Source organism: Oryctolagus cuniculus, chromosome 7 (assembly GCF_964237555.1).
Source record: "Oryctolagus cuniculus chromosome 7, mOryCun1.1, whole genome shotgun sequence".
Taxonomy (NCBI): domain Eukaryota; kingdom Metazoa; phylum Chordata; class Mammalia; order Lagomorpha; family Leporidae; genus Oryctolagus; species Oryctolagus cuniculus.
Genome location: NC_091438.1, coordinates 132,467,157 through 132,492,749, shown reverse-complemented (window position 1 = coordinate 132,492,749; position 25,593 = coordinate 132,467,157). Strand labels below are relative to the sequence as shown.

The 25,593-nt window shown below is 46.8% G+C and overlaps 1 protein-coding gene across 2 annotated transcripts in view; it reads left to right on the top strand.

Annotated features, from left to right (window-relative positions):
* The window catches only part of SMAP2 (small ArfGAP2), a 53,852-nt gene extending 34,525 nt beyond the window's left edge, over positions 1-19,327 (top strand). For both annotated transcript variants that reach the window (XM_002715186.5, XM_070078695.1), the window contains exons 2-10: positions 1,649-1,782; positions 3,006-3,091; positions 4,070-4,148; positions 9,385-9,471; positions 10,473-10,554; positions 11,543-11,652; positions 12,764-12,929; positions 13,370-13,686; positions 17,972-19,327. In XM_002715186.5, coding sequence (XP_002715232.1) covers positions 1,649-1,782; positions 3,006-3,091; positions 4,070-4,148; positions 9,385-9,471; positions 10,473-10,554; positions 11,543-11,652; positions 12,764-12,929; positions 13,370-13,686; positions 17,972-18,097 — 1,187 coding nt within the window. In that variant the 3' untranslated portion in view covers positions 18,098-19,327. The remainder of the gene's footprint in view (positions 1-1,648; positions 1,783-3,005; positions 3,092-4,069; positions 4,149-9,384; positions 9,472-10,472; positions 10,555-11,542; positions 11,653-12,763; positions 12,930-13,369; positions 13,687-17,971) is intronic.
* The last annotated feature ends 6,266 nt before the right edge of the window (positions 19,328-25,593 follow it).

Genomic DNA, 25,593 nt, shown 5'->3' with positions numbered 1-25,593 from the left:
GCAAGCAAATACATTTGAAGTATCTTATCATGAGTTCTAAACTCCACAACCCTTGGGCAAAGGAAAGATGCTAAAGAAACATGAAAATCTTACCTTTGGTCGTATTTTTAATCTTGTTGCTCAGATCTTATCGGAGTTCCTTTATGAACACTGTATACTCCACCACATGAAACAACTTCGTGAATCATTTGTGTGTTTATTAGCTGTATGGCAGACCAGTGATGCAAATCCAACTAAGCATTTGAAGGGACTGCAGATCTTTTCAGAAGATAAATCTGAGCCTTTCAAGATAATAGTAATAAGAAGGCATTGGGATAAAATTTCAGGCAGAGAATACCACCTAATGGTGATAAGGAGGAGGTGAGCCCTCTGTATCTAGTAACTGCCATTGTAAATGAATGATATCATCAGAAAATTGTGTTATTTATAATAGTTGTGAATTCAAGTTTCTAAGAATATATATTTTTTTGCCACATGATTCTAGCATTCTTCCATTAAAACGTCTCCAAAACCTGTGGGCTAACGAAATAATTGCCTGTGTCCCTCAGAACTGAAGTCTTGTGCCTGTTGCTTCAAACGTGGGTCTGGTTTATCTCTGTAGAAAATCAGTTAGTGTCTTCTCACTGCTTTACTGCAACCTCTAATTCTGATGTGGAATGATAGAGAAGGAAGTATTTCTGATATTTCAGTCTTTGGAAGGTGTCATGTAAAAGCAAGTCAGTTTTCCTAGTTAACAATTATGAAGAGGAGTTTGATAGTTTTCTAGCATGCTTATGAGAGTGAGAAAAGTTGGCAGAGATGGGAAAGAGTTAAAACCTCTCTGAGATGTCTCTTTGCTGCAATAAGCATCTTTATTTATTATTGTTATTTTGGGGAGGGCAGTTGAGTCTAGATAATTCTGTAGTTGAGTAAAGTAGGGACATCAGCCCGAGCGGATCCTATTAAGTCAATGTGGATGCATATTTTATAAGCCTGGAGGGGAAGCGAGGATAAACAACGTTTTTAATTTCAGGTTGAGTCCTGGGCTCGCATCCACATCTGTATCTTTTTTCCTAGTAGGAACACTGAATCTAGGCCTCACCACCATTGCAAAGTTTCATGGAGGAGGACTCTCCATGTAAGGTGCTAGGCTAAATAGGATATGATGTAACTTTGGGAGTTTTCTTTATATGTGACAAAATATTCTAACATCTGCATTTCAGCACTCAACAGTAGCTGTAAAAAACTGCTCTAAGCACACTTACCCACATATTGTATAATTCCACTTGAATTAAATGTCCAGAATTGGCAAATCCATTGGAAAGTAGATTTGTGGTTAACCGGGTTGAAAGGAAGGGATTGGGAGGAAATGGAAAGTGCCTGCTAATGGGTTTGGGATTTCTTTTGGGGTGATTAAAATCTTCTGGAATTAGATAGTGGTGATCCTTGTACAACTATATGAGTATGTACTATACTCTCAAAAAAATTAAAACTGAAAAAACCCTTGGTCCATGGAGGAATGAACAAAGTCAATAAAAAAGTGACTGTGGTCAAAATTCTTTCACTTGCATTCCAGTAGAAATGTTGAATCATAATCTAACGATCACAGCTTGGCCCTAAATGTTGTTGTAATTTATATATTTTATCGCCCTGTTCCTGACCTTCGCAGGGCCACGATGGGCCTCCTGGAACATTGGTGTCTTCATCTGCATTCGCTGTGCTGGAATCCACAGGAACCTGGGGGTGCACATATCCAGGGTAAAATCAGTAAACCTCGACCAGTGGACTCAAGAACAGATTCAGGTACTTACGCAGTCCGAGAGTCAGCCACTCCCCTATATCCACGTAAAAAGTTCTGGAGGAATTTCAGTTCCTGGGCACAAAAGGGAAGATAAAAGAGAATTTAGTTGTTAAACACTTACATGAAATTCTTGCATCTTTAAGAGACATTTTATATCTTTCTGTTTAAGACACAAGATATTCTATCCGTATTTTACCTGCTTCAAAACACAAATCAACTGTGGTCTAGGACCCCATGTACCCATGGCGATATTAGGAGGAATCTTTGGTCTATTTTCTAATACCCTCGGCATTTACAGATCTAACATTTGTAGTTTTAGGTACTTACTTAAAAATAATCTCCAAATCATAGACTTAGGGTAATACAGCTAAAATGCATGCATGAATATTGCTTGCTGTCAGCAAGGTGAGCTGGGAGTGGGACATTTCTGTTCCTGAGTCTGCCTGGCCTAAGCCTCGGTGCAGCTTCGCTATTCTTTATTCTCTTGTTACACTGAACAATACTGAAATACCTTCATTTAAAAAAGTGTGTTTTTCTTTGTTGGGAGGAGGAAGGGAAGTCCCAGAGAAAACCAGTTGCTAAAGTTGGTGATAGAAATAAGAGGTTATTCTTAATCAGAAAATGGCTTTAGAAATTGTTTGAGACTCTCAAGATTCATTAAAGGTCTAAAAGGCAGAAGTACATTTCACAGTTGTAGTTTATCCTACAAAGGAAATGACATGCCATGGACGTTTTGGGAATATGAAGATCTAAAAAGCTCTTGGGGTTTATTTCTCACAAGTGTTAAGGGGGCTATTTCAAAAACTTAATGGGAAACATAACGTTTATTGGTAATAAAATGGAATAGGTTAATTAGTAGTGAAAACTTAGAGTTGTAACACTGATTATTGCCTCCCAGGGAGACATTTTGGTTGGTAGCTATATATGTTGGACATCCAAATAAGATCTTGAATTGTTACTGACTTAAATTCTATCTTGGCAGACAAATCTTTGAATAAAAGTAACCCGTGGACAGGGAGAAAAGATAGTTACTGGGGCAAATGAATGTGAGTTCCTGGTAGGGTAGAGAGAATCATAGACTGGAAATAAGAATGCACAAATTAAAATCTTGGTTCTTCCACTCTCTGGGTTGGTTCTTCGGTGTACATGGGTGGAGCTGGGTGAGACGTTTTCCAGTTCTTTGCTGCTCTGACATTCCATGTTTCTACGTTCTCTTTGATCGCAGTGCATGCAAGAGATGGGGAATGGAAAGGCAAACCGCCTTTATGAAGCCTACCTTCCTGAGACATTTCGGCGACCACAGATAGACCCGTATCTTTTCTGGAGCAACCTAAAAGGCAGAGTGGTATTTTGGTGTTTGGAGTCAGACCAGATTCAAGTCTGTGATCTGACTGGGCTGTCTCTGTGTTGAGTAGTCCGAGTTCTTGCTTTTCCTCTCTCCTGCAACCATGACATATAAAAAGCACATGTATACTTGCTAACCTCAGAATTACCGTGTAGTCTCATGGCGGGAGGACTCACTCGGGCATCAGGATGCCACGATTTCACTGTGAACCCTTCCATAATGCAACATCTCCATTAGTGTTTGGATCTCTGAAACTATTGTTGGATAAAAAAGAATAGTTTACTGGTGCTCTGTTCAACTCTTGCAGTCAGCAAAACTGCCATTCGTTTTATTGCCTTTGTGTGGCCTGTGTAAAACAATTCACTATTGGTAACCAGTTTATCAGTAACTTTCTCTTTCTCTGCACCTGATAGACAAAACCAAAACCCCTAAAGGTTTTGTGCATTTCAAGATGTAACTTGTAGACCATCTTGTTAAGAGTTTTGCTTTTCGGTGGGTTCAGGTGGAACCTGTTAAATACAGAGTTGAATCCCTGCAGAAGACCCCATGATCAGAATCTGGCAGTGGGCTCAAGAGTTTATCTTTTTAAGGGGCATTCAAATGCCTTTGTTTGAGATCTTTTGACCTAAAGAGTTTTAAAATAGATCACTGCCTGTGTTCCCTGTGTTCTGGAAGTCGTACACACCTCTGATGTCCATAAAGGTGAATCCCACTCGTTGCTGCTGGCACCCTAGATGGAAATCCTAGGAAGTCATTCTCCGCAGTAACCTTGAAGGAGGCAGCTTGAGGTTTTGGTCAGGGAAACTGCAAATGGAGAGACAGCAGCCAAGGGGGGAACCAGGCAGGAAGGAAGAAGAACAAAGCTCCGTGGAATACAAATTGGCTTTTTGTATTCTTACTGTTGGAGAGGCTTGTTTGATTCATCCTTAATAAGCTTCTGGCAGAGCTGTCGAGGGATTTATCCGAGATAAATACGAGAAGAAGAAATACATGGACCGGAGTCTGGATATCAATGCCTTTAGGGTTGGTTGCAAACCTTTCAAGGGTTGTTCAGAATAACTACTTTGTTTATTACTTACATCATGGAAAAGTTTGAAAAACTGCTACCAAAAATACTCCAAACTAATCTTTAAAAGGCCAAAGTAGGAAAAAGCAGTTGTTGTATTGAGGCCAGGAGAGTATGGGCTTTTAGCCCAGTGGTTAAGATGCTAGTTAGGATACCCATGCTCCACATCTGAGTGTTGGAGTTCAGCACTTGGCTCCAGCCATGACACCAGCTTCTTGCTAGTGCAGACGCCGGGAGGTAGCAGTGATGGCTCAAGTGATTGGGTTCCAGCTACCCATGTGGGAGAATTAGATTGAGTTCCTGGTTCCTGGCTTTGGCCCAGCGCAGGCCATTGTGGGCATTTGGGCAGTGAACCAGCAAACGGAAGCTCCCTCTTTATCTGACTCTGTCTGCCTTTCAAATACATACATACATACATACATGCATGTATTTTTAAAAAAAAGACCATCAGATATCATGGAAGAGACTTTTGCCTCAGGGATGGGCAGGGCAAGCCACCAGTGAATTCTTTGGCTTGGTCTGAAGAGGTAAGTGATTCCCAGTGCTGTGTTGTTTCTTCACATGGGCACATTGGTTATGGTAGATGTATGTGCATGTGTGTGTTGATACACACGCTTATTTTTCTGTAAATAGTTACAAAACCAGGCATAATTAAATCACCAGAGTTGTTTCCAGTCTCATCAATATGTGTTTCCAGCATTACCTGCTGATAACCAGTGTGCTGGGGGACTGACTGCCACCAGGACCCTTGTTCTTGAGAAGGGTTGCAGAGGAACCATGACTTCCAGCTGTTAATTGCACGTTCCAGCCTAGGCATGGCCAGAGTCTACAGTACTGTGTTTGATCACTAGGACAAGGAAAACAGGAGGAAATGCATGGTTTCTGGAAGAACACATGCCCGATGAATGACAATTAAAGGAGAATTCATAATTAGGACTGTTCAGACCTTTTTCTTTTTTAATGTTTATTTATTTGCGAGATGGAGGGAGAGACAGAGAGAGAGAGAGAGAGAAGTCTTCCAACCACTGGTTCACTCCCCAAATGGCTGCAATAGCTAGAGCTGGGCTGAACCAAAACCAGGAGTCAGGAAGGAGCCTCTTCCAGGTCTCCCATATGGGTACAGGGGCCCAAGGACTTGGGTCATCTTCTACTGCTTTCCCAGGCCATAGCAGAGAGCTGGAACGGAAGAAGAGCAGCCAGGACACCAACCAGTGCCCATATGGGATGCCGGCACTGCAGGTGGAGGCTGAGCCCCCTACACCACAGCACTGACCCCCAGACCTTTTTATTTAAAGATTTATTTTATTACAAATTACAAAGAGAAAGGGAGAGAGGGAGAGACATCTTCTATCTACTAGTTCACTCCCCAGATGGCCACAATAGCGCTCACCGAGACTAGCAGCCCAGAACTACTTCTGGGTCTCCTGCAGGGGTCCAAGTACTTGGTCTGTCTTCCATTGCTTTCCCAGGCACATTAGTAGGGAGCTAGATTGGAAGTGGAGCAGTCCAGACTCAAACCAGCACTCATATAGGATGCTGGCATTGTGGGTGGCAGCTCAACCTGCGGTGCAGCCAAGCTGGCACCTAGTCAAATCCAGTTGATTTTCTGAAAGGGCCATTATCTGTCAGGTGAACTTCCACACAGGCAGCAAGTAAGTGCAAGGCAGTAAGTACTGTGGTTTGATGAAATCAGTTACTTTCTAGCTTAGTAGGAAGGACTCTTACCTCACAGTCTTCCAGAAAAGAGGCTTGCCAGTTATTATAGCTATTCCAAAAAAAAGTCAACCTTTGATGGCATCCTAAAAAAGGGTTTGGAACCCAAAGCACACATGTTTCCTTTATTTATCGAAAACTATGCTTTCTGCCTAGCTCCATTCATTGTGCCTGAAGAAGTGAAATCAGGTGAGTCAGAGAAGGGTCTCTGAGGTGATGTGGAAGCTGGAGGAGGGAGAGGGTCTTGTATGAAGACAGCTGTCCAGATGTTTGTAGTTATGTTGCAGGTGTAGTGTGCCCATGAAAACAAGCCTGTTTGACTTACTGGGTGTTTCCACTCAGGAAGGAAATACTTCCTGTTTACCAAGCAGCAATTTCAAAAGTTTTGTTGACTGTGCTTAGATTTTTAAAATATTCCTGCGATGATTTTTAGGCCAAGAATTAATATTTGCTACATGTAGTCTCTTAGAGGTTGGTAAAAAATTTACTCTTTTTGTGGAGTAGCTGGTTGATCTATCCCTTGGGACTCACACATCCCATATCAGAGTGCCAGTTCAAGTGTCAGCTACTCCACTTCAGATCCCACTTCCTGTCAGTGCTCCTGAGAGCAACAGATGATAGCCTGAGTACCTGGGTTCCTGCCACCCATGTGAGAGACCCAGGTGGAATTCCAGGTGGTTAGCCTCAACCTGGCCCAACCCCAGCTGTTGCAGACATTTGGGGAGTGAACCAGCAGATGGAAGATTATCTTTCTCTGTCTCTTCTCTCTCACACTCACAAATAAATAAACCTTAAAAATTAAATACATATAATGGTAAATGAAAATAAACTTTGTTGTCTAGCGTATTTTTAAAACAGAACATTTTTAGCTTTAAGAAAGTGCTCTAAATGCTACAATATGTATGACAAAGACATAGCTGCACTGTGATTATAAAGTTATTTTTCAGAAAATATGAAAATTAGACTGATAAATCCATGCATACTCCCACCATATTTACTGATGGTTATTGTCTTGACGTCTTCCTTTTCCCTATATAGCTACTTTTTGGAATCATAATATAGTTATGTAGAATGTTTTCTGCTTTCATTGCATTTAACATGGCATATATTTCTATGTTTACATAGATCTTCATAATTAAAAAATTTTTTTAACTTTGAGAGACACAGAGAGAGCTCCCATCCACTGGCTCACTCCTCAAATGCCTACAATAGCAGAGGGGGCCAAATCTGAGAGCTGTAAACTCAATCCAGGTCTCCCACGTGGGAAGCAGGCACCTGATTACTTGACCTGTCGCCGCTGCCTCCCAGGCTCTGCAGCAGCAGGAAGCTGGAGCTGGGAATGGAACTCATCTGAATCATGAGGCTTGCCGGTGCCACGGCTCACTTGGCTAATCCTCCGCCTCACTTGGCGCCGGCACCCCGGGTTCTAGTCCCGGTCGGGGCGCCGGATTCTGTTCCAGTTGCTCCTTTTCCAGGCCAGCTCTCTACTGTGGCCAGGGAGTGCAGTGGAGGATGGCCCAAGTCCTTGGGCCCTGCACCTGGATGGGAGACCGGGGGAAGCACCTGGCTCCTGCCATGGGATCAGCGCTGTGCGCCGGCTGCAGCGGCCATTGGGGAGTGAACCAATGGGAAAGGAAGACCTTTCTCTCTGTCTCTCTCTCTCTCACTGTCCACTCTGCCTGTCAAAAAAAAAAAAAAAAAATCATGAGGCTTTAGTGGTTTTCATAATTTTTGTTATATCATCTTTCAGTGAGTGAGTAGCTACATCACAGTTTATTTTACCATTCTCCTTTTGTGGCATAAAAGTTTTTCTTTGGCATAAATAATTCTGGAGTGAGATTCTTAGCATATAACTTTTGTATTATTTTCTTAAGGTAAATTTCAAGATATGGTATTATGTAGATCAAAGGACTTCAATATTTGTCTCTTCATACTTTTGCCAATGTGCTTTCCAGAAGTTGTACCATTTTACATTGTCTTTACAGCTTTGTATGAGAGTGCTAGTTTTACTTCATCCTTATCAACTAGATATATCATTAAGATCTTTCTCCACTCCTAGAATGCATTTTGAAGATATTTGTTTATTTTATTTGAAAGGCAGAGTTAAAGAGAGATTGGTCATTTATCCACTAGTTCACTCCCATGACTGGACCAGGCCAAAGCTAGGAGCCAGGAGCTTCATCAGGATTTCGCACGTGGGTGCAGAGGCAGGGGTTTGGGCCATCTTCTGTTGCTTTCCCAAGTGCATTAGCAGAGAGTTGGATTGGAAGTGGAATAGCTAGGACTTGAACTGAAATCCATATGGGATGCTGACATTGTAAGCAGTGGCTTAACCCACCATGCCACAACTCCAGCCCCCCTAAAATGCATTTTTAATTGTATTTTTGATCGCTAGAAAAACTGAACATTTTTTCATACATATATTCTATGCATGTATTAAGTTTGCTTTGTGGTTCTGTTTTGCTTTAGGTATTTATTTGATGTTAAAATGTGGCCAGGAACATTATATTCCTAAAATGTTGAAAATACAATGAAATGGTCTCTAAACATTAAAAAGAAACTGCAAGGATCTACTTTTTGATTTTAGATAGATGACTTGCAGGAAGCCCTAGAAAAGGACACGTTAATCACTTTAAAATGATTTATTTATGTATTTGAGAGAGAGAGAAAGAAATCCTCCATGGGTTGACTCATTATCCAAATGTATGCAACAGCTGGAACTGGGCCAAGTCAAAGCCAGGAGTTTGGAACCCACACCAGGTGTCCCATGTGGGTGGCAGGGATCCAAGTGCTTGAGCCATGATCAGCTGCTTCCCAGGGTGTGTATTATGAGGAAGCTGGAATCAGGAGCAGAGCCAGGATTTGAACCTGGTCACCCCAGCATGGAATGCAGGCATCCCAGGTAGCACCCTAATCACCATGGATACCGCCTCCCTCTCTAAGAATCCTCTAATTCTTTTTGCCTTATTTTCCCAACACTTGTTTTTTAATCTTTAACCTTGTAATTAAGGTTTACTTTCTGATTTTTCAAAAAGGAGATGAATATTGAGAGGACACATGAATAAATTTATAATGTAACAGGACAGAAGATAACATAAATGTATTGACCAGTATCCCAAAGATGAGGAGGGGGCCCCTCAAAGCATGAGCAAATGAAGTTTCGGGCAAAAATGGACAGCAAACTGGTGAAGGTTTTTAGCCTTGGTAGATTCGTATAGAGTACAAATTTTGAAAGTCTTGAGCAGGTGGGACAGACCAGGAGGGCAGGGGCTTCTGATGTTCGGCGGATATTTACCTTTGAGGCTAAGGTGAGAGGCCAGCTCTCGGGCCCCACACCAAGACACATTCCTAAGTTTCTCTTATGCCTCCATCAGAATCATTGGGGATTTTTTGTTAACCTTTTTGGACATTAGGAATTGCAATAATTGAATTATTAGTCACCAGAGGGCTTGTGTTCTTTGTCTTGTTAAACCATTCTAGAAAGAAAAAGATGATAAGTGGAAAAGAGGGAGTGAATCAGTTCCAGAGAAAAAAATGGAACCTGTTGTTTTTGAGAAAGTGAAAATGGTAAGTGGGAGATATTTGCATTGGGTGGCCAGTGTCAGGTGTGTTTATATGTGTGGGGGAGGGGAGCGGCCTCAGGACAGTGGGGTCAGGTTGATACCATTGCATCATCCTGCCTGGGGCTATGAGGTTCCACATTTAGATTAGATCAGTTGCTGCCTAATCTGCTCTGTTCACACTTCTCTTTGGGGCCAGATGGGAGCCTGGGAACTGCCTTTGTCCCTTCCAAGCAAGAGGCACATTCCAGGCCAGAATGCCAAGGCTGTGTGACACTTCTGAGCACACACTCCCCGACAGGAGTCTATCTTGTCGGAACTTCTGTGCTTCGTTTTCCTGTTGCAGCTCAGACCCCTCTAGAAGGCGGGCCATACTCGTGCACTGTAAATAACCCCTTCTTTCGTCTGGCTGTGTCATATCGAAGCACACACCTTTCTTTTCCCGTAGCACGTATGGTAGTGGCAGGTGCTCTGATAAAGCTCAGAGGCTTAGGAGACAGGTGACTTTTCACTGTTGCTGAAGGGAGTCTTCTGTCACTGTGTGCATCACACAGTCTGCAGACACAATCACTGGAGATACGGGCAGAGTGAACTAGATAAGCTTTCAACTGACCTCCCTTTTGGCGTTGAAGTGAGAGGTTTACTGACCTCTGGGAGATTTGTTGGCTTTTGACTCCTGGACCATCGGAAAGCTACCTTTGTTCTTGACTTTTCCTGGAACCAAACACTGCTGCTTCTATTGGGTCCTCTGATCCGTGGTTGTCTTGGTTTCGGGAAGACCTGCCTTTAGCAGGCTGAGCAAGCACAGATGGTGTCTTGTCTTTGCCCGAGCTCTGGTTCACGCACTCGTGTCTCCTGACTGGATTCTGTCACCTGGCGCTTCCCCAGTGTTGCTTCCTTGGTGACTTTCCTTGAGTGACAGCAACCCTGCCAGAAGGACCCCTGTGGCTGTAGAGAGCAGAGGGGAAAGGGCTCACAACACCTGCTGATTTCTTCCTCTCACCTTAGCCACAGAAAAAGGAAGATCCCCAGCTACCTCGGAAAAGCTCCCCGAAATCCACGGCACCCGTCATGGATTTGTTGGGCCTCGGTAAGAGTTGGACTTTTCAGCTCCCAAGTTCTTACAGATTTTGATGCATTCCCCGTGACTCCAGGATGACAGGTTGACATGCGATTCCCTTAGCTTGTGTTTTCTCCACAGGCTTGCTCCCTCACGTTCTTCCTGTGTGTTTTATATCTGAGCGGTTGTTCTAAGGAAGGGATTACTGGGACGTTTTTCAGCGTGACAGTACTGTGTCATGGTTAAGAGTGTGGCATTTGGAGCGAAATCCCACCTGTTCCGCTTCCTGTGTGACCCTGGGTGGTTTACTCACCCTCTGGGTGTTACTTTGCTAAGCTATGCAGTGAGAATGATGTCTCTACTTCAAAAGAGTTGCTAGAAAGACTCACAAACTCATAGCCCCATGTCTGGCACATACCGAGTGCTCAATAGATTTTGCTAATCAGCACCTTGGAGCCTGGGGCCACAGCGCTGAGTTCCACTCCCTGCCCCGTCCGAGTTTTCAGGTGCAGCCTGTTTCTACGATGGCCTGTTGCCTTGTGGTCCTTTTCCCCTGTGAGGTCGTGAAGTGGTTTCTGCCCCTGTCGGGAAGAAAGCCTCCTCTGCCCCTCTCACAGCGCTGGCAGTGGTACTTTGCTCCAGTCCACTTCTGCTGAGTTCCGTTACTGGCTCCTTAGGCTCCTAATTTCTATACTTTTTCATTCCTCTTTGAGAAAGAATCCTAACCACCTTGCCCTTTAAATAGCCAGAAGGGAGCCAGCCAGCCTCTGGCTGCAGTGTTGCCGTGGCCTTCGGCTGTGAGCTTCTGCTGCCCTAGGCCGGCCAGCTGGGCCGTGGGCTTCCCCAGAGTGCTCTTGTGAGTGTGGGTGAGGCCTCTTGAGTAGCAGCACCCAAGCTAGATGGTTCCAGAAGTTCAGATTTCCAGGTCTGTGATGAGCACGTGGGCCTTCACTTTTTGTCTGCTTGAAGGCATAGACTTACTGAGCAGTGTTGCGTTTTACCTTCCGACTCTCTCCAGATGCTCCGGTGGCTTGCTCCATTGCGAATAGTAAGACCAGCAATACCCTAGAGAAGGATTTAGATCTCTTGGCCTCTGTTCCATCCCCTTCTTCCTCGGTTCCCAGAAAGGTAAGTCTTATGGGCTCCTCAAGATTCTACAGCATTCTGGAAAGGATGGTTTGAATAGCTTAATTATCGAACCAAGTCAAACCAAGTCACACTTCCTTGATGGAATTGGACTTTGCCTTTTCTTGTTCTTGACTCTTTCCTTAAGCGGTGTCATCTCTGCTCTAGCCCAAGATGATTGTTCATACCGCTTTGTCTCTGCACTCAAAGGATGGGCCCTTTGAGTGGGCTTCCATCAAAGGGGTAACCTATTAGAAGGGCTAAAGCTTTATGTCAGCGCCTCAGCCTGAGTTACTGCCGGGGAGCTGTAAGTATGAAAGACTTGAGACATAAGAAATTGTTTTATTCACTTGTTATGTTTATTTTAAAGGTAGAGAAAGAAATAGAGACAGAGAGATCTGCCATCTGCAGGTTCAGTTCCCAAATCCTGCAGCACCTGGGGCTGGGCCAGGCCAAAGCCAGAAGCCAGGAGCTCCCACATGAGTGGCAGGGACCCAACCACTTGAGCCCTCACCTGCTGCCTCCCAGGGTTTGCATTAGCAGGAAGCTGGAATTGAGACTGGAGTTAGGACTCGAACCAAGGCCCTCCAGTATGGCATGAGTGTCCCAAACAGCATCTTGCAACTTTTAATGGCTCCTGTTTGTGAATGGCTTGCAGTGTGTAGGAACAGTGCCAGGTGCTTTTGGTGTATCATTTTATCTGTTTCATTAATAATTTTAAGTCTTCACCTCAACCTTACAAAATGAAATTTTACAGGTGAGCACTAGTTCAGAAAAGTTCTGTGACTACCCTCTGGTTATACAACTAGTAAAATGGTTACACCAGGATCTAGGCTCAGTTCTCTCTGCTGCATCATTTTTGTAGATTGCTTTATTTGCATATTTTTTTCTTACCAAATCACATTTGTTTGCAGAAGAACGAAGAATTGTACCAGAACTTAACTGTTAAGTGTTTTTTTTCAGATATTTATACAGTAAAAATGGCAGGAAGCTATGAACTTGAGCCATGAATTTGTTACTGCGAATGTTCAAAGCAATAGAAAGGAGAGGGGGCTCCTTAAAGAGACCTCCGTGAGGACCATTCCAATTCTCCTCCTGCCCTCTTCACCCTAAGGTTGTCGGTTCCATGCCAACTGCAGGCAGTGCCGGTTCTGTTCCTGAAAACCTGAACCTGTTTCCAGAGCCAGGGAGCAAATCTGAAGAAATAGGCAAGAAGCAGCTCTCAAAAGACTCCATCCTTTCTCTGTATGGATCCCAGACGCCTCAGATGCCTGCCCAAGGTCGGTTTCATGGGGCTCGTGGCGCTGAGGACCTATATGCAGGAATTATCTGTTGTGAGAAAGGACAGTCACTTCGGGGGCCAGGACATCGTATGCCAGCCCAGCCTGAACGTGACTTTTCTCGTGAAGCCACAGAGTATCAGCAGATAGATAGTATGTCACTTGGAGCCATCCTCCTGTGGGGGCTGGTGTCGCACCTCTGTGAGATCTGGCTAAAAGCTGGGGTCTGGGCGCTGAAGGGGAGGTGGCTCGGTCAGTAGCCCACTGGTAAGCCCTAGCAAGTATGGTAGAAACCTCTCTAGCAGCTTTGCTGGGCAAAAGAGCATTCTTAGTCTTGCTGTCCTGAGAAATTCTAGCTGAAAAGATGGAACCAGAGAGGGTTTGGGCTAACTTCATTTCCCTTCCTCTTTAACAGACCTTTGTGTATGTTTTCTTGGCAGCAATGTTCATGGCTCCAGCTCAGATGGCGTATCCTACAGCCTACCCCAGCTTCCCTGGAGTCACACCTCCTAACAGCATCCTGGGGAGCATGATGCCCCCGCCAGTAGGCATGGTAGCTCAGCCAGGAGCTTCTGGAATGGTTGCCCCCATGGCCATGCCTGCAGGCTACATGGGTGGCATGCAGGCATCAATGGTGGGCGTGCCGAACGGGATGATGGCCACCCAGCAGGCTGGCTACATGGCAGGCATGGCAGCTATGCCCCAGACTGTGTATGGGGTTCCGCCTGCTCAGCAGCTGCAGTGGAACCTCACCCAGGTAAGCGGCCCATTCTGCTTGCACCAAGAGTTCTGTGCTTCCCGCAAGTCTGTTTCACTCTGTAGCTCACTCTTATCCCTTCACCCTTTCTGTGTGGATGAGATGATGCCAGAGACAAGACTTAGGTTTGCTTTTTCCTTCCTAGAAGGACTCTCTAAGGTGGACCTTTCTGAGCAGTTCTGGGTTCCTGTAGAATAGGGTCACTGCCTAAATCTGCATCTGCACACATTCTCAAAAACAAAAACACCCCATGCTGACAAGCAAGGAATGCACATGTGACCAACCTTGAGCCATGAAATCCAGTAAACCGAACACCAGCACTTCAGATGACACAGCAAGGGAAACGGAAACCCCCAAGTCCAGCAGAGCCAGCATCAGAGAGGAGACCATGGGAGAGGAGAGACAGTGGGGCCCAGAGGGGACTGGGCCTGGATAAAATGCCTTCTGGAAGAGAAAGATGTGCCCTGGGAGGCGACATCCCGTGAACAGAACCGAGACCTGGTAGATCAGAACACTGGTTACCTGGGGGATCAAGACAAGGGACTCGAGGCCGACACTGGCGTAGCCGGTTTCAGATAATGAAAATTCTCTCCTTAAAACCAGTCTTGAAGCAGAAGAAAACTGTTCCACAGGCCACTGGCCTGACTAAAATGCTCTTAACTAGCTTTTTCAGATAGGACAAAACAGCTTAAATCAGAAATTCAAAAATGTAGAACCAAAATGGACAAGAAGTTTGAAATTGTGAAAGTTTATTAAACTCAGGAAGGAAACTGAAGAAAAAGACAAAGTTATCTTTAAAATAAACACTGAATACCAGATTAGCCAGAAGACAAGAGATTCAGCTGGGAAAATATTTGGCTTTGTGGAAAGGCATGGAACAGCTAAAAGGATGAAAACTAAATGCAGGCTAATACTGTTAATAGGAGTGGGAAAGAATCAGAAAGAAGTTACTATAGAAGTTAGGCAGAGAGTCTAACAGAGAGATATTCTGAGACCTGCAAAGGAGAAAAAAACAAAACAGTGGGACAGAGTTAATACATTTAAACCTGTCATACAAGGAAACTTTCTAGAAACAGTATTGAAGGAAGCATCTGAAGACAGCAGCTGTTGGCTCAACTACTTGAGTCCCTGCCACCCACCCGTGTGGAAGACCTGGATGGAGTTCCTGGCCCCTGACTTTGGCCTGGCCCATCTTTTGCTGTTGCAGGCATTTGAGAAGTAAACTAGCAGAAAGATCTCTCTCTTGCTCTGCCTTTCAGATAAATAAAAGGAATAAATAAAATTTTTAAATGTCATTTTTGAGCATTCCATATAAATGGCAAGCTTTTCAAACATTAGATACTGATCTTCAACATTACATGTGTTTCTTGCTCATTTGTTACTTCAAAAATTTTTTTAAAGATTATTTATTTATTTGAAAGGGTTACAGAGAGGCAGAGGCAGAGAGAGAGAGAGAGAGCGAGCACTTCCGTCTGCTGGTTCAGTCCCCAAATGGCCACAATGGTTGGAGCTAGGCTGATCCGAAGCCAGGAGCCAGGAGCTTCTTCTGTGTCCCCCATGTGGCGCAGGGGCCCAAGTACTTGGGCCATCTTCTGCTTTCCCAGGCCATAGCAGAGAGCTATCTGGATCTGAAGTGGAGCAGCCAGATCTCAAACTGGTGCCCACCTGGGATGCCGGTACTGCAGGTGGCAGCTTTACCCACTATCTCACAGTGCTGGCCCCAATAAATATTTTTTTAAACAAATAATCATAGTAATGGATTGTAACATTGTACAAAAACAACAAAAAAAAAATCCATGTGTCCATAGTGATATTTTTTTAAAAATTGGATGTTGAATGTAGTGAGAGAAAGTCTTCCTTACAAAGTAATAACAGTTAACACTTATAGAAGAAAGAGTATCCATACATTTTCAAAGAAATACGTCTTGAAATACATATTAATTACAATTAAAGAATGTGAGAGGGGCCCGTGTTGTGAAATAGTGGGTAAAGCTGGCATCTGCGATGCCGGCATCCCCTACAGGTGCCAGTTTGTGTCCTGGCTGCTCCACTTCCTATCCAACTCCCTACTAATGTCCTGGGAAAAGCAGCAGAAAGTGGCCCAAGCACTTAAGCCCCTGCACCCACATAGGAGACCCAGATGAGACTTCTGGTTCCTGCCTGGCTCAGCCCCGACCATGGTAGCCATCTGGGGCATGAGCCAGCAGATGGAAGATCTCTCTCCTTCTCTCTCTGTAACTATTTCAAATAAATAAATAAATCTTTTTTTCTTTAAGTGATAGATACTATTGCTGGCTGCTCAAATATGAAATTATCAAGATAGAACAAATTAATGCCATATGCTTTCTGACACCTTGTACTAAAAAGGACTAAGATTCATCACCTGTTGAATCTTGCCAAAAATATGTAACTTAGATGCAGTCATGAGAAAACACAAGAGAAAGCCTGATTGGGGAATAGTCTACAAAACATCTGGCCTGGCCTATTTATTTATTTAGAAGATGTCTGTGTTTATTGGAAAGTCAGAGTTACAGAGGGAGAGGGAGAGACACAGAAAAGAGGGTGATCTTCCATCTACTGGTTCACTCCACAGTTGACTGCAATGGCCAGCGATGGGCCAAGCCAAAACCAGGAGCCAGGAGTTTCTTCTGGGTCTCCACAGGAGGCAGGGGCCCAGGCACTTGGGACATTCTCTGCTGCTTTTCCCAGTTACATAATCAGGGAGCTGGATCAGAAGTGGAACAACTAGGGACCGGCTCTGTGGCATAGTGTGCTAAGCTTCCACTTGCTATGCTGGCCATCCCATATGGAAGCTGGTTCAAGTCCCAGCTGCTCCTCTTCTGATCCAGCTCTCTGCTATGGTCTGGGAAAGAAGTAGAAGATGGCCTAACTGCTTGGGCCCCTGCGCCCATGTGCAAGACCCAAAGGAAGCTCCTGGCTCCTGGCTTCAGAATGGCCCAGTTCCGGCCATTGTGGTCATTTGGGGAGTGAACCAGTGGATGGAAGACCTCTCTCTCTCTCTTTCTCTGTCTGTAACTCTACCTCTCAAATAGAAATAAAACCATACAAATAAATAAATAAATAAATAAGAAGTGGAGCACCCATGACACGAACCAGTGCCTATATGGGATGCTGGTGTCACGGGTGGCAGCTATGCCATGATGGCAGCTCCTGGTCTGGCCTCTTTAAAAATGTCCATGTCAAGGAAAAAAGTAATAGGACCGCTTTCTTAGATTCAATGGCACTAATGAGTCATGAGAATGAAATGCAGTGTGTGTTAGAATATTGTACCATGTTCGGTTTCTGGAGGATGCTACCTGAATTGAGTTCTTAGAAAGTGCTTCCAGCCGGAGCCGCAGCTCACTAGGCTAATCCTCCACCTGCAGCGCCGGCACACCGGGTTCTAGTCCCGGTCGGGGCACCAGATTCTGTCCCGGTTGCCCCTCTTCCAGGCCAGCTCTCTGCTGTGGCCCGGGAACGCAGTGGAGGATGGCCCAAGTGCTTGGGCCCTGCACCCCATGGGAGACCAGGAGAAGCACCTGGCTCTTGCCTTCGGATCAGCACGGTGCGCCGGCCGCAGCGCGCCAGCTGTGGCGGCCATTGGAGGGTGAACCAACGGCAAAGGAAGACCTTTCTCTCTGTCTCTCTCTCTCTCACTGTCCACTCTGCCTGTCAAAAAAAAAAAAAAAAAAAAAAAAAGTGCTTCCTCACTCATTCAGGGGAGAAGAGCCATGACATGGGCTACTTTCAATGCTCACGAAAACGTTCTTAAAGTTTTTACAGAGAGACAAAAAAGTGACACGGCTAACGTGGACGCTGTGAATCTAAGGAAGGGGCATGCGGCTTTCATTATACCACAGGACACGCTTCTTTCCCCTTCGTCTGTTCATACTGAACAGTGCGCCTTCCTTTTTCCCTCTGCACATGCGCATGCCCGGCGCTGCCCGACGGTAACCGCTGTCGGCTAGACGTGGGCCGGGAGCGTGGAGCCGGGTCTTCCTGGGCCTCCGAGGCTGCAGCACGTTGGCAACAGGCCCCTTGTGGTTCACATGAGGGACTTGGCAGGGAGACACGCAGCGCTCCCTTCGGCCGCCCTGAGCACTGGTCTCTGGCAGCGTCACAGTCCCAGAGGGTCCTTCAGGTTCCGGCCTCAGGTCCTCAAACCCATCTGACCATGAAGGGCGGGGCCGGTTGCAGGGTCTCCCCCTCCCCTTCCTGAGGGCCGCAGGACTCCGCCCTGCCTTTGCCAGCAGCCAGCTCTGACAGTGGGCTCTCTCCCTTGCAGGTGACCCAGCAGATGGCTGGGATGAACTTCTACGGAGCCAACGGCGTGATGAACTATGGACAGTCAATGAGCGGTGGAAACGGACAGGCAGCGAATCAGACTCTCAGCCCTCAGATGTGGAAATAGACGCGAAGCCCCCGCGTGGCTGCCACTCTCCCTCCCCCTTCTCCCCCCGGCTGCCTTCCCTTCAAGCCCTTTTCCTCCCTCTGTCTGTTTGGTTAGAAGTTGCTCGGTCAGTGGCTGGGGCCCTGCGGCTCCCCCGACGGCGCACACCTCTCTGTTGCTCTCTATTGTCCGCGTCCTCCCACCCCCCTCCCCTGCCAGCCTCAGCCCCTCTCCTGTCCTGGCACCAGCACCTTAGAAGTGGTGGGAAGAAAGCACTGGCACCGCAGGAGAAGCGTGCACACCTCTGAGCACCTCCCCCAGGGTCGCACTTCCTGCCAGTCTCCCAGAGAGGTCCCTGGGGGTGGAGGAGGAGGACCCGCAGGCGGCCCTTGCACAGGTGGCAATAAGTGTCGCAGCTTGTGGTTGAAGAAGGAGCCATGGTGTGCCCAGGAAAGTACACACGGAAATCAAACACTCCCTGGGTCTCGGCTCAGGTTGGCCCTGGCCCTGGGAGGAGGCAAGCCCTTTCCTATGCGGATGAGCAAAAATATCACCCTGCTGTGCCCGGGGTGGCTCTCTCCATCTGGGGCTTCAGAGCTTGCTGCTTTGTCAGCCTTTATTAGCACCAAAGACTTCGTGAGGGTCCCACCCGCAAACAGGCACCCGCTCCCAGCCTCCCGCCCACTGCCTGCAGTAGGATCTGGCTCCGTGGCTGGAAGACCGACCCCTGCAGTGGGAATGCACAGCTTTAACGTGTGTACTGTGTGTGTGTGTGTGTGTGTGCGCGCGCGTGCGCGTGTGTGTGTGTGTACGTATGTACGTGTGAATCCTGCCGCCCGCCACTCCCCAACGGCTCTGGGTGTTTTTTTTTTGTTTTTTTTTTTTTTTATTAGTTTTAGGTTTACAACAGAGAGGAGTTAATTTATCGACAGCCTGAAACTGTTGCCAGTTTTTCTTACAGGTTTAAAAAAAAAAAAAAAGACGCCATCTCACTGATAGCTCCTTTTCTCCTTTCCCGTCTCCCAACCTGCCAGTCACTCTTTCATGCCTGTGTATCCAGGGTGCTCTGTTTGCCGCCGCCTCCAGGTGTGCGGGGCAGAGAGCCTGGACAGCTTTCTTCTCAGTTGTTGTCCACTTGAAGATTCAAACAAGAAAACTTTGCTTAAAAGGTTTCATGTGTGGGAACCATGATTCCCGGTTGCCTTTCTCCTGTGTACGTGTAAATTCCTTAATAAATATTGCAGGGAAGGAGCGCTCGCGTGGCTGCTGCTCTGTGTCCCTCTTGGAGGAGAGTGACTTACACCCGGATGGCCAGTTTGTTCGCTTCTCATATTTTGCAAAATTCTGTGTTGTGCATGGCCAGGCCAAGGCTCAAGTAGTGAGAAAGGGGCCCTTTTTCCAGGGGTGGCTTGGAGTTGGGAGCTGAGACACCTGTGGGGACCCACACCTGCGAGAGGCATCACACTAGGAGTGTGCCCCACCCCCAACAGGCACAGGAGAAGCTGCGCCCAGAGAGGAAGCAGCTGGCGGGGCCTCCTGGAGAGCCCTTGGCTGAACCAGCAGTGGGCTCCAAGTGTCTGGGTGCCCAGCCTCTTGTTCTGTCCCTGTACCGCTGCAGAGCTTTAAATTCCTCTCTGCCAGGAGAGCAGTAGCCGTGCCTGGTAAGTAGGTAATGCAGCCCTTCCTGAGCGGTCGGATCGAGGAACAGGAGCTGGGCCTTTGTCAGGGATTAGAGAGAACGCTACAACCAGGCAATGTGAAGAGCAAGAGGTGAGTAACAATCGGTCCGTTTTCTCCCTTCCTCTCTCTGCTCAATCACAAGGGACGGTGGAGCCTCCGCCCCGCCTCCCCTCTTCTTTCCTCTGAGTGCTGACGGATGAGAGCGCGAGCAAACTGCCCTGGCTAAGAACGTGGGCGCTGGCTCAGGCTGCAGGTGTTCACAGCCCTTCTCATCCTGGGGCCCAGGAAGTGACCGAGCCTCTGGGTCTCAGCAGAAACCGGGGCTAACTTCAGGTAAAATGAGCAACTCCAGTGAGGCATGTGGCCCAGTGTCGCCAGGTGGAAAGCACTCAGCTGTTAGCAGGGGTTACCTGCCAGACCTGTGTGAGGCATTAATTCATTCCGCAGATATTCAGTAAATGTTCACAGTGTGCCAGGAACTGCCTCGGACCCTGGAGATGAAGCGTGAAGCACTCCCCAAGCTCATGGGATGGTGTGATAGGAGAGCTGACAGTACACCAGTCCATTTAATAATGGACTTAATTTCAGAGAGTGATAAGAAGGGGTGGGAGGAGAGGCTGGGTCCGGGACCACTTGGATGGCGTTGTCAGGAGGTTGGGCTGAGCCGGTCAGGTGGAGATCTGGAAGAACAGCAGAACATGTGTGAGTGTCTGGTGGGAAGTGTTGGACTGGAGCCATCAGGGGGTGGGTAGTGTGGAAAGCTTTGGCACCGGGCGAATCCACCCAAGGAGAAAGCATAAGGCCTTCGAACCCATCAGCTTTCAGAATTTGGGAAGAATAACCCAGAGAAAAAAAAGAGAATGAAACCAGTGTACTCCCTGCTCTTAAGAAATTTGCAGTCTCAGGGAACGCGTTTATCATGCCTTTCACAGTGGTCTAGGGGGCACCCAGCCCAGGAAGGGAAACCCGCCTAAGAACAGCAACATGTGAACCGTCGTAAAAGGAGGGGTGAGGAGAGTACTCCAGATAGATAATGGCATGGCAGCAACGATAGGGCTCTCTGAGAGCACAGGACATGGGGAAGAGTGAGTACCCTGGTGTTTCTGAAGTGTGACGTGAGTCTGCATGTGGTCTAGCGTAAGACAGCTGGAGCTGGACCTGTTGCCAGGGTAGCAGGCATACCATACCCCAGGAGGGAATGTCTAGGATGAAGCATGAATGGGGGAGTGACATCAGAATTGAATGTAAGGTAGCTGGCTCTTGAATCACTGTGAACAGCGTGTTTGAGGAAATAGGTAGAGCTAGAGGGCTGGTGCTGTGGCGTAGTGGGCTAAGCCTCCACCTGCAATGCTGGCATCCCATCTGGGCACCAGTTCGTATCCAGCTGCTCCTCTTCCAATGCAGCTCTCTGCTATGGACTGGGAAAGCAGTAGAAGATGGCCCAAGTGCTTGGGCCTCTGCATTCATGTGGGAAACCCAGAAGAAGCTCCTGGCTCCTAGCTTCAGATTGCCCAACTCTAGCCGTTGCAGCCATGGGGGAAGTGAACCAGCAGATGGAAGACTTTTCTCTCTGACCGTAATTCTGCTTCTCAAATAAATAAATAAAAATCTTAAAAAAAAAAAAAAAAAAAGACTGGAGCTAGAAACCAGAGAGATGGCAAGAGATGCAGGAGCATCATGGTAGTGGGGAGTGGAGGAAAATGGAGTGGCTTATGCCAGGAATTCATGAGCTGGTTGTGCAGCAAGTGAGATGCTGAAAGATGTCCCCCAGAAACTCTACACTAGCTTGGGAAAGATGCATATTCTGTCACCTCTTATACACTTAGATTATAATATGTGCATAGAAATGGTTCTGAAAAGTCTTGTGGTAAACATTTGTGTTTTATGGTATCAGCATCTCCCAACATTTACTCCCAACATAGACTCACTGTTCTGGACTATTTTTTTTTTTTTTTTATTTTTGACAGGCAGAGTGGACAGTGAGAGAGAGACAGAGAGAGAAAGGTCTTCCTTTGCCGTTGGTTCACCCTCCAATGGCCGCCGCTGCAGCCGGCGCACCGCGCTGATCCGATGGCAGGAGCCAGGTGTTTTTCCTGGTCTCCCATGGGGTGCAGGGCCCAAGCACCTGGGCCATCCTCCACTGCACTCCCTGGCCATAGCAGAGAGCTGGCCTGGAAGAGGGGCAACCGGGACAGAATTCGGCGCCCCAACCGGGACTAGAACCCGGTGTGCCGGCGCCGCAAGGTGGAGGATTAGCCTATTGAGCCACGGCGCCGGCTCAACTGTTCTGGACTATTTGGTAATCAAAAGCAACTAGGAAAACATTTATGATCTCAGTAATGAGTGAGATGTGGATGGAGAGAGAGGAAAGAGTCAAATTTCCCATGTTTCTTAGTTATGTGAAAGAATCTACAGGAAGAGAAGTAGATAATTAGCAGTTTGGTTTTAGGCATATTGAATCTGGGTTGGCTGTGATCCATTCAGCTTTGGTTGATCAGCTGGAAGCTGGATTTGACAGTCTGAAGTTCAGGGCCAGCATTGTGGCACAGTGGGTTAAGCTACCACCTGTGACGCCAGCATCCATATCAGCTTGGCATTTCTAGTCCTGGCTGCTCTGCTTCTGATTCTGCTGCCTGCTAATGCCCCTTGGAGGGCAGCAGAAGATGGCCCAAGTGTTTGGGCCCCTGCCATCCACATGGGAGACCCGGATGGAGTTCCAGGCTCCTGGCTTCAGTCTGGCCCAGCCCTGGCCATTGCAGCCATTTGGGGAGTGAACGAGCAGATGGAAGATTCATAGTTCTCTCTCTCTCTCTCTCTTTCTCTCTCTCTCTCTCTCTCTCACACACACACACACACACACTCATTCACTCACTGACTCACACACACTCTGCCTTTCAAATAAATACTTTTTTAAATGGAAATATAACAGTCTGAAATGCAAGGAAGAAGTAGGTGCTAGAGAAATTAATTTGGGAGTTGGCCCCTTGTAGGTGGTAGTTGATACCATGGAAGTAGATGGGATCACATTGAGTGGATTTGTAAAATAAAAGCAGTGGGATGGGGACAGAACCTTGAGGAAAGTATTCATTTTTTAAAATAAGAGTGAAGGAAGAAAGGCCTGAGGTGGAGTGGATAAGGAGAAAGACTGTATGGAAAACAAAGAAATCCCGTGAGAGGTGGGTGTTTGGCTTAGCAGTTAAAAGGCTTGCTCCCATATCAAGTTCCAGATCCACTCCTGACTCCAGCCTCCTGCCAGTACAGATCCTGGAAGCAGCAGGACACAGTGGCTGGGTCCCTGTCACCCTTGTGAGAGACTTGGATTGAGTTCCTGGCTCCGAACTGTGGTCAAGCCCAGTCCTGGCCATTGCATGCATTCGGGAAGTGAGCCAACAGCTGGGAGTGCTCTGTCTCTGTCTCTGCCTGTGTGTGTATGTGTGTGTTTGCTTCTAAATTTAAAACAAACCAAATCCCATGAAATTGCAATATCAAGGACATCTAGGGACTAGGATACCTAGAAAGAGGATGGCCATAAATGTAAAATCAGGCAAATTTGGTGAGGTAAGTACTCATAAAAGCACTGTTGGGTTCAACGTTGGGAAATTTCTGCAGAAGTTTCAATGGAGTGGCAGGGCCAGAAGCCAGAATATGGTGGGTTGAAGAGAAAATTCAAGTATTTGAAAAATTAGTGAAACAGACTCTATTAAATATACATGGTAACATTTTAAAGTCCATTCTTTTAATGCAACTTGAGCATATTTTAAAATATTTATTTATTTGAGATGCAGAGTTACAGAGGGAGAGATAGAGTGTCTTCCTTTCGCTGGTTTACACCCCAAATGGCTGCAAGGGTGAGAGCTGTGCCGATCCGAAGCCAGGAGACAGGAGATTCTTCCGGGTCTCCCACGTGGGTGCAGAGGCCCAAGGACTTGGGCCATCTTCTACTGCTACCCAAGCCATAGCAGAGAGCTGGATTGGAAGAGGAGCAGCCGGGGCCGACGCTGCGGCTCACTAGGCTAATCCTCTGCCTTGCGGCGCCGGCACACCGGGTTCTAGTCCCGGTCGGGGCGCCGGATTCTGTCCCGGTTGCCCCTCTTCCAGGCCAGCTCTCTGCTGTGGCCAGGAAGTGCAGTGGAGGATGGCCCAAGTGCTTGGGCCCTGCGCCCCATGGGAGACCAGGAGAAGTACCTGGCTCCTGCCATCGGATCAGCGGGCCGGCCGCGGTGGCCATTGGAGGGTGAACCAACGGCAAAAGGAAGACCTTTCTCTCTGTCTCTCTCTCTCACTGTCCACTCTGCCTGTCAAAATAAATAAATAAATAAATAAGAGGAGCAGCCGGGATTAGAACCAGCACCCATATGGGATGCCGGCGCTTCAGGCCAGGGCATTAACCCGCTGCCATACAGCGCTGGCCTCGAGTTTTACTCTTAAGAATTCCGATCCAACTCCCTGTTAATGCACCTGAGAAAGCAGCAAAGTGGGCTCCTGCATCCACTTGGGAGACCCGGAAGAAGTTCCTGGCTCCCGGCTTCAGATCAGTCTAGCTCCAACTGTTGCAGCCATTTGGGGAATGAACCAGCAGATGGAAGATCTCTCTGACTCTCTCCTTTTCCCCCTCCCTCCATCCCTCCCTCTCTCCCCCTCTCTCTCTATGTGTGTTTGTGTATAACTCTGCCTTTCAAATAAATAAATCTTAAAAAGAAAGAATTAAAAGAGGTGTAAATTCCAATCCAATAAAGAGGAAAAAATTAGAAGATGCAAATAAGCAAAAATATAAACCATCCCCCATCCCCAAGAAAATAGCAGGATGATTTTTTTTTTTTTTTGACAGGTAGAGATATAGATAGTGAAAACAGAGAGAGAGAGACAGAAAGGTCTTCCTTCCGTTGGTTCACCCCCCAAGGGGCCGCTATGGCCAGAGCTACGCCAATCTGAAGCCAGGAGCCAGGTGCTTCTTCCTGGTCTCCCATGGGGTGCAGGGCCCAAGCACTTGGGCCATCCTCCACTGCCCTCCCGGGCCACAGCAGAGAGCTGGACTGGAAGAGGAGCAACTGGGACAGAATCCGGCGTCCATATGGGATGCCGGCGCCGCAGGTGGAGAATTAACCAAGTGAGCCACAGTGCCGGCCCCAGGATAAGAATTTTTTTAAAGGCACAGAAAAATGGAATAGAATTAAAAAGTAGTGTGTATCAAACAAGTCTAAATACATAAAAATATAATAAATGTGAATGGGATACAGTTAACATTTTGAGGTTGTCAGATTGGACTTTAAAAACCTATTGCAGCTAGCACCTCTCACTTCTGCTAAGATCCCTTTCCTTCACCTGAGGACTGTTTGTCCTTTGGGAATTCCTGTAGTGAAGGTCTTTCTGCATTGTGCATGGTGCATAAGGATAGGAAAATCTTTGAAATAAAGGAGTGGGAGGCAGGCATTTGGTGTAGCAGTTAAGATGAGCACATCCCACCAGGAGTGCCTGTGTTTAAGTTCCGCTCTGCTTCAAATTCCAGCTTCCTGCAAATGCATGTCCTGGGAGGGAGCAGGTGATGGTCATGTGGTTGAGCCCCTGCCACCCACATGGGAGACTCAGATGAAGTTCCTGGCTCATCTTTGGCCTGGCCTGACCCCTGCTGTTTCAAGCATTTGGGGAAATGAGCTAGCAGACAGAAGATCTCTTTCTGTATTTGTCTCTCTCTGCCTTTCAAATAAATACACAAAAAGAAAAGAATGCACAAGCAACATCGGGCAAATACTAATCAAAAGTAAGCAGGGATCATTTATATTTATATTTACATTTACAAAATAGGCTTTAAGACAACATTATAAGAAACAGGATTGTTC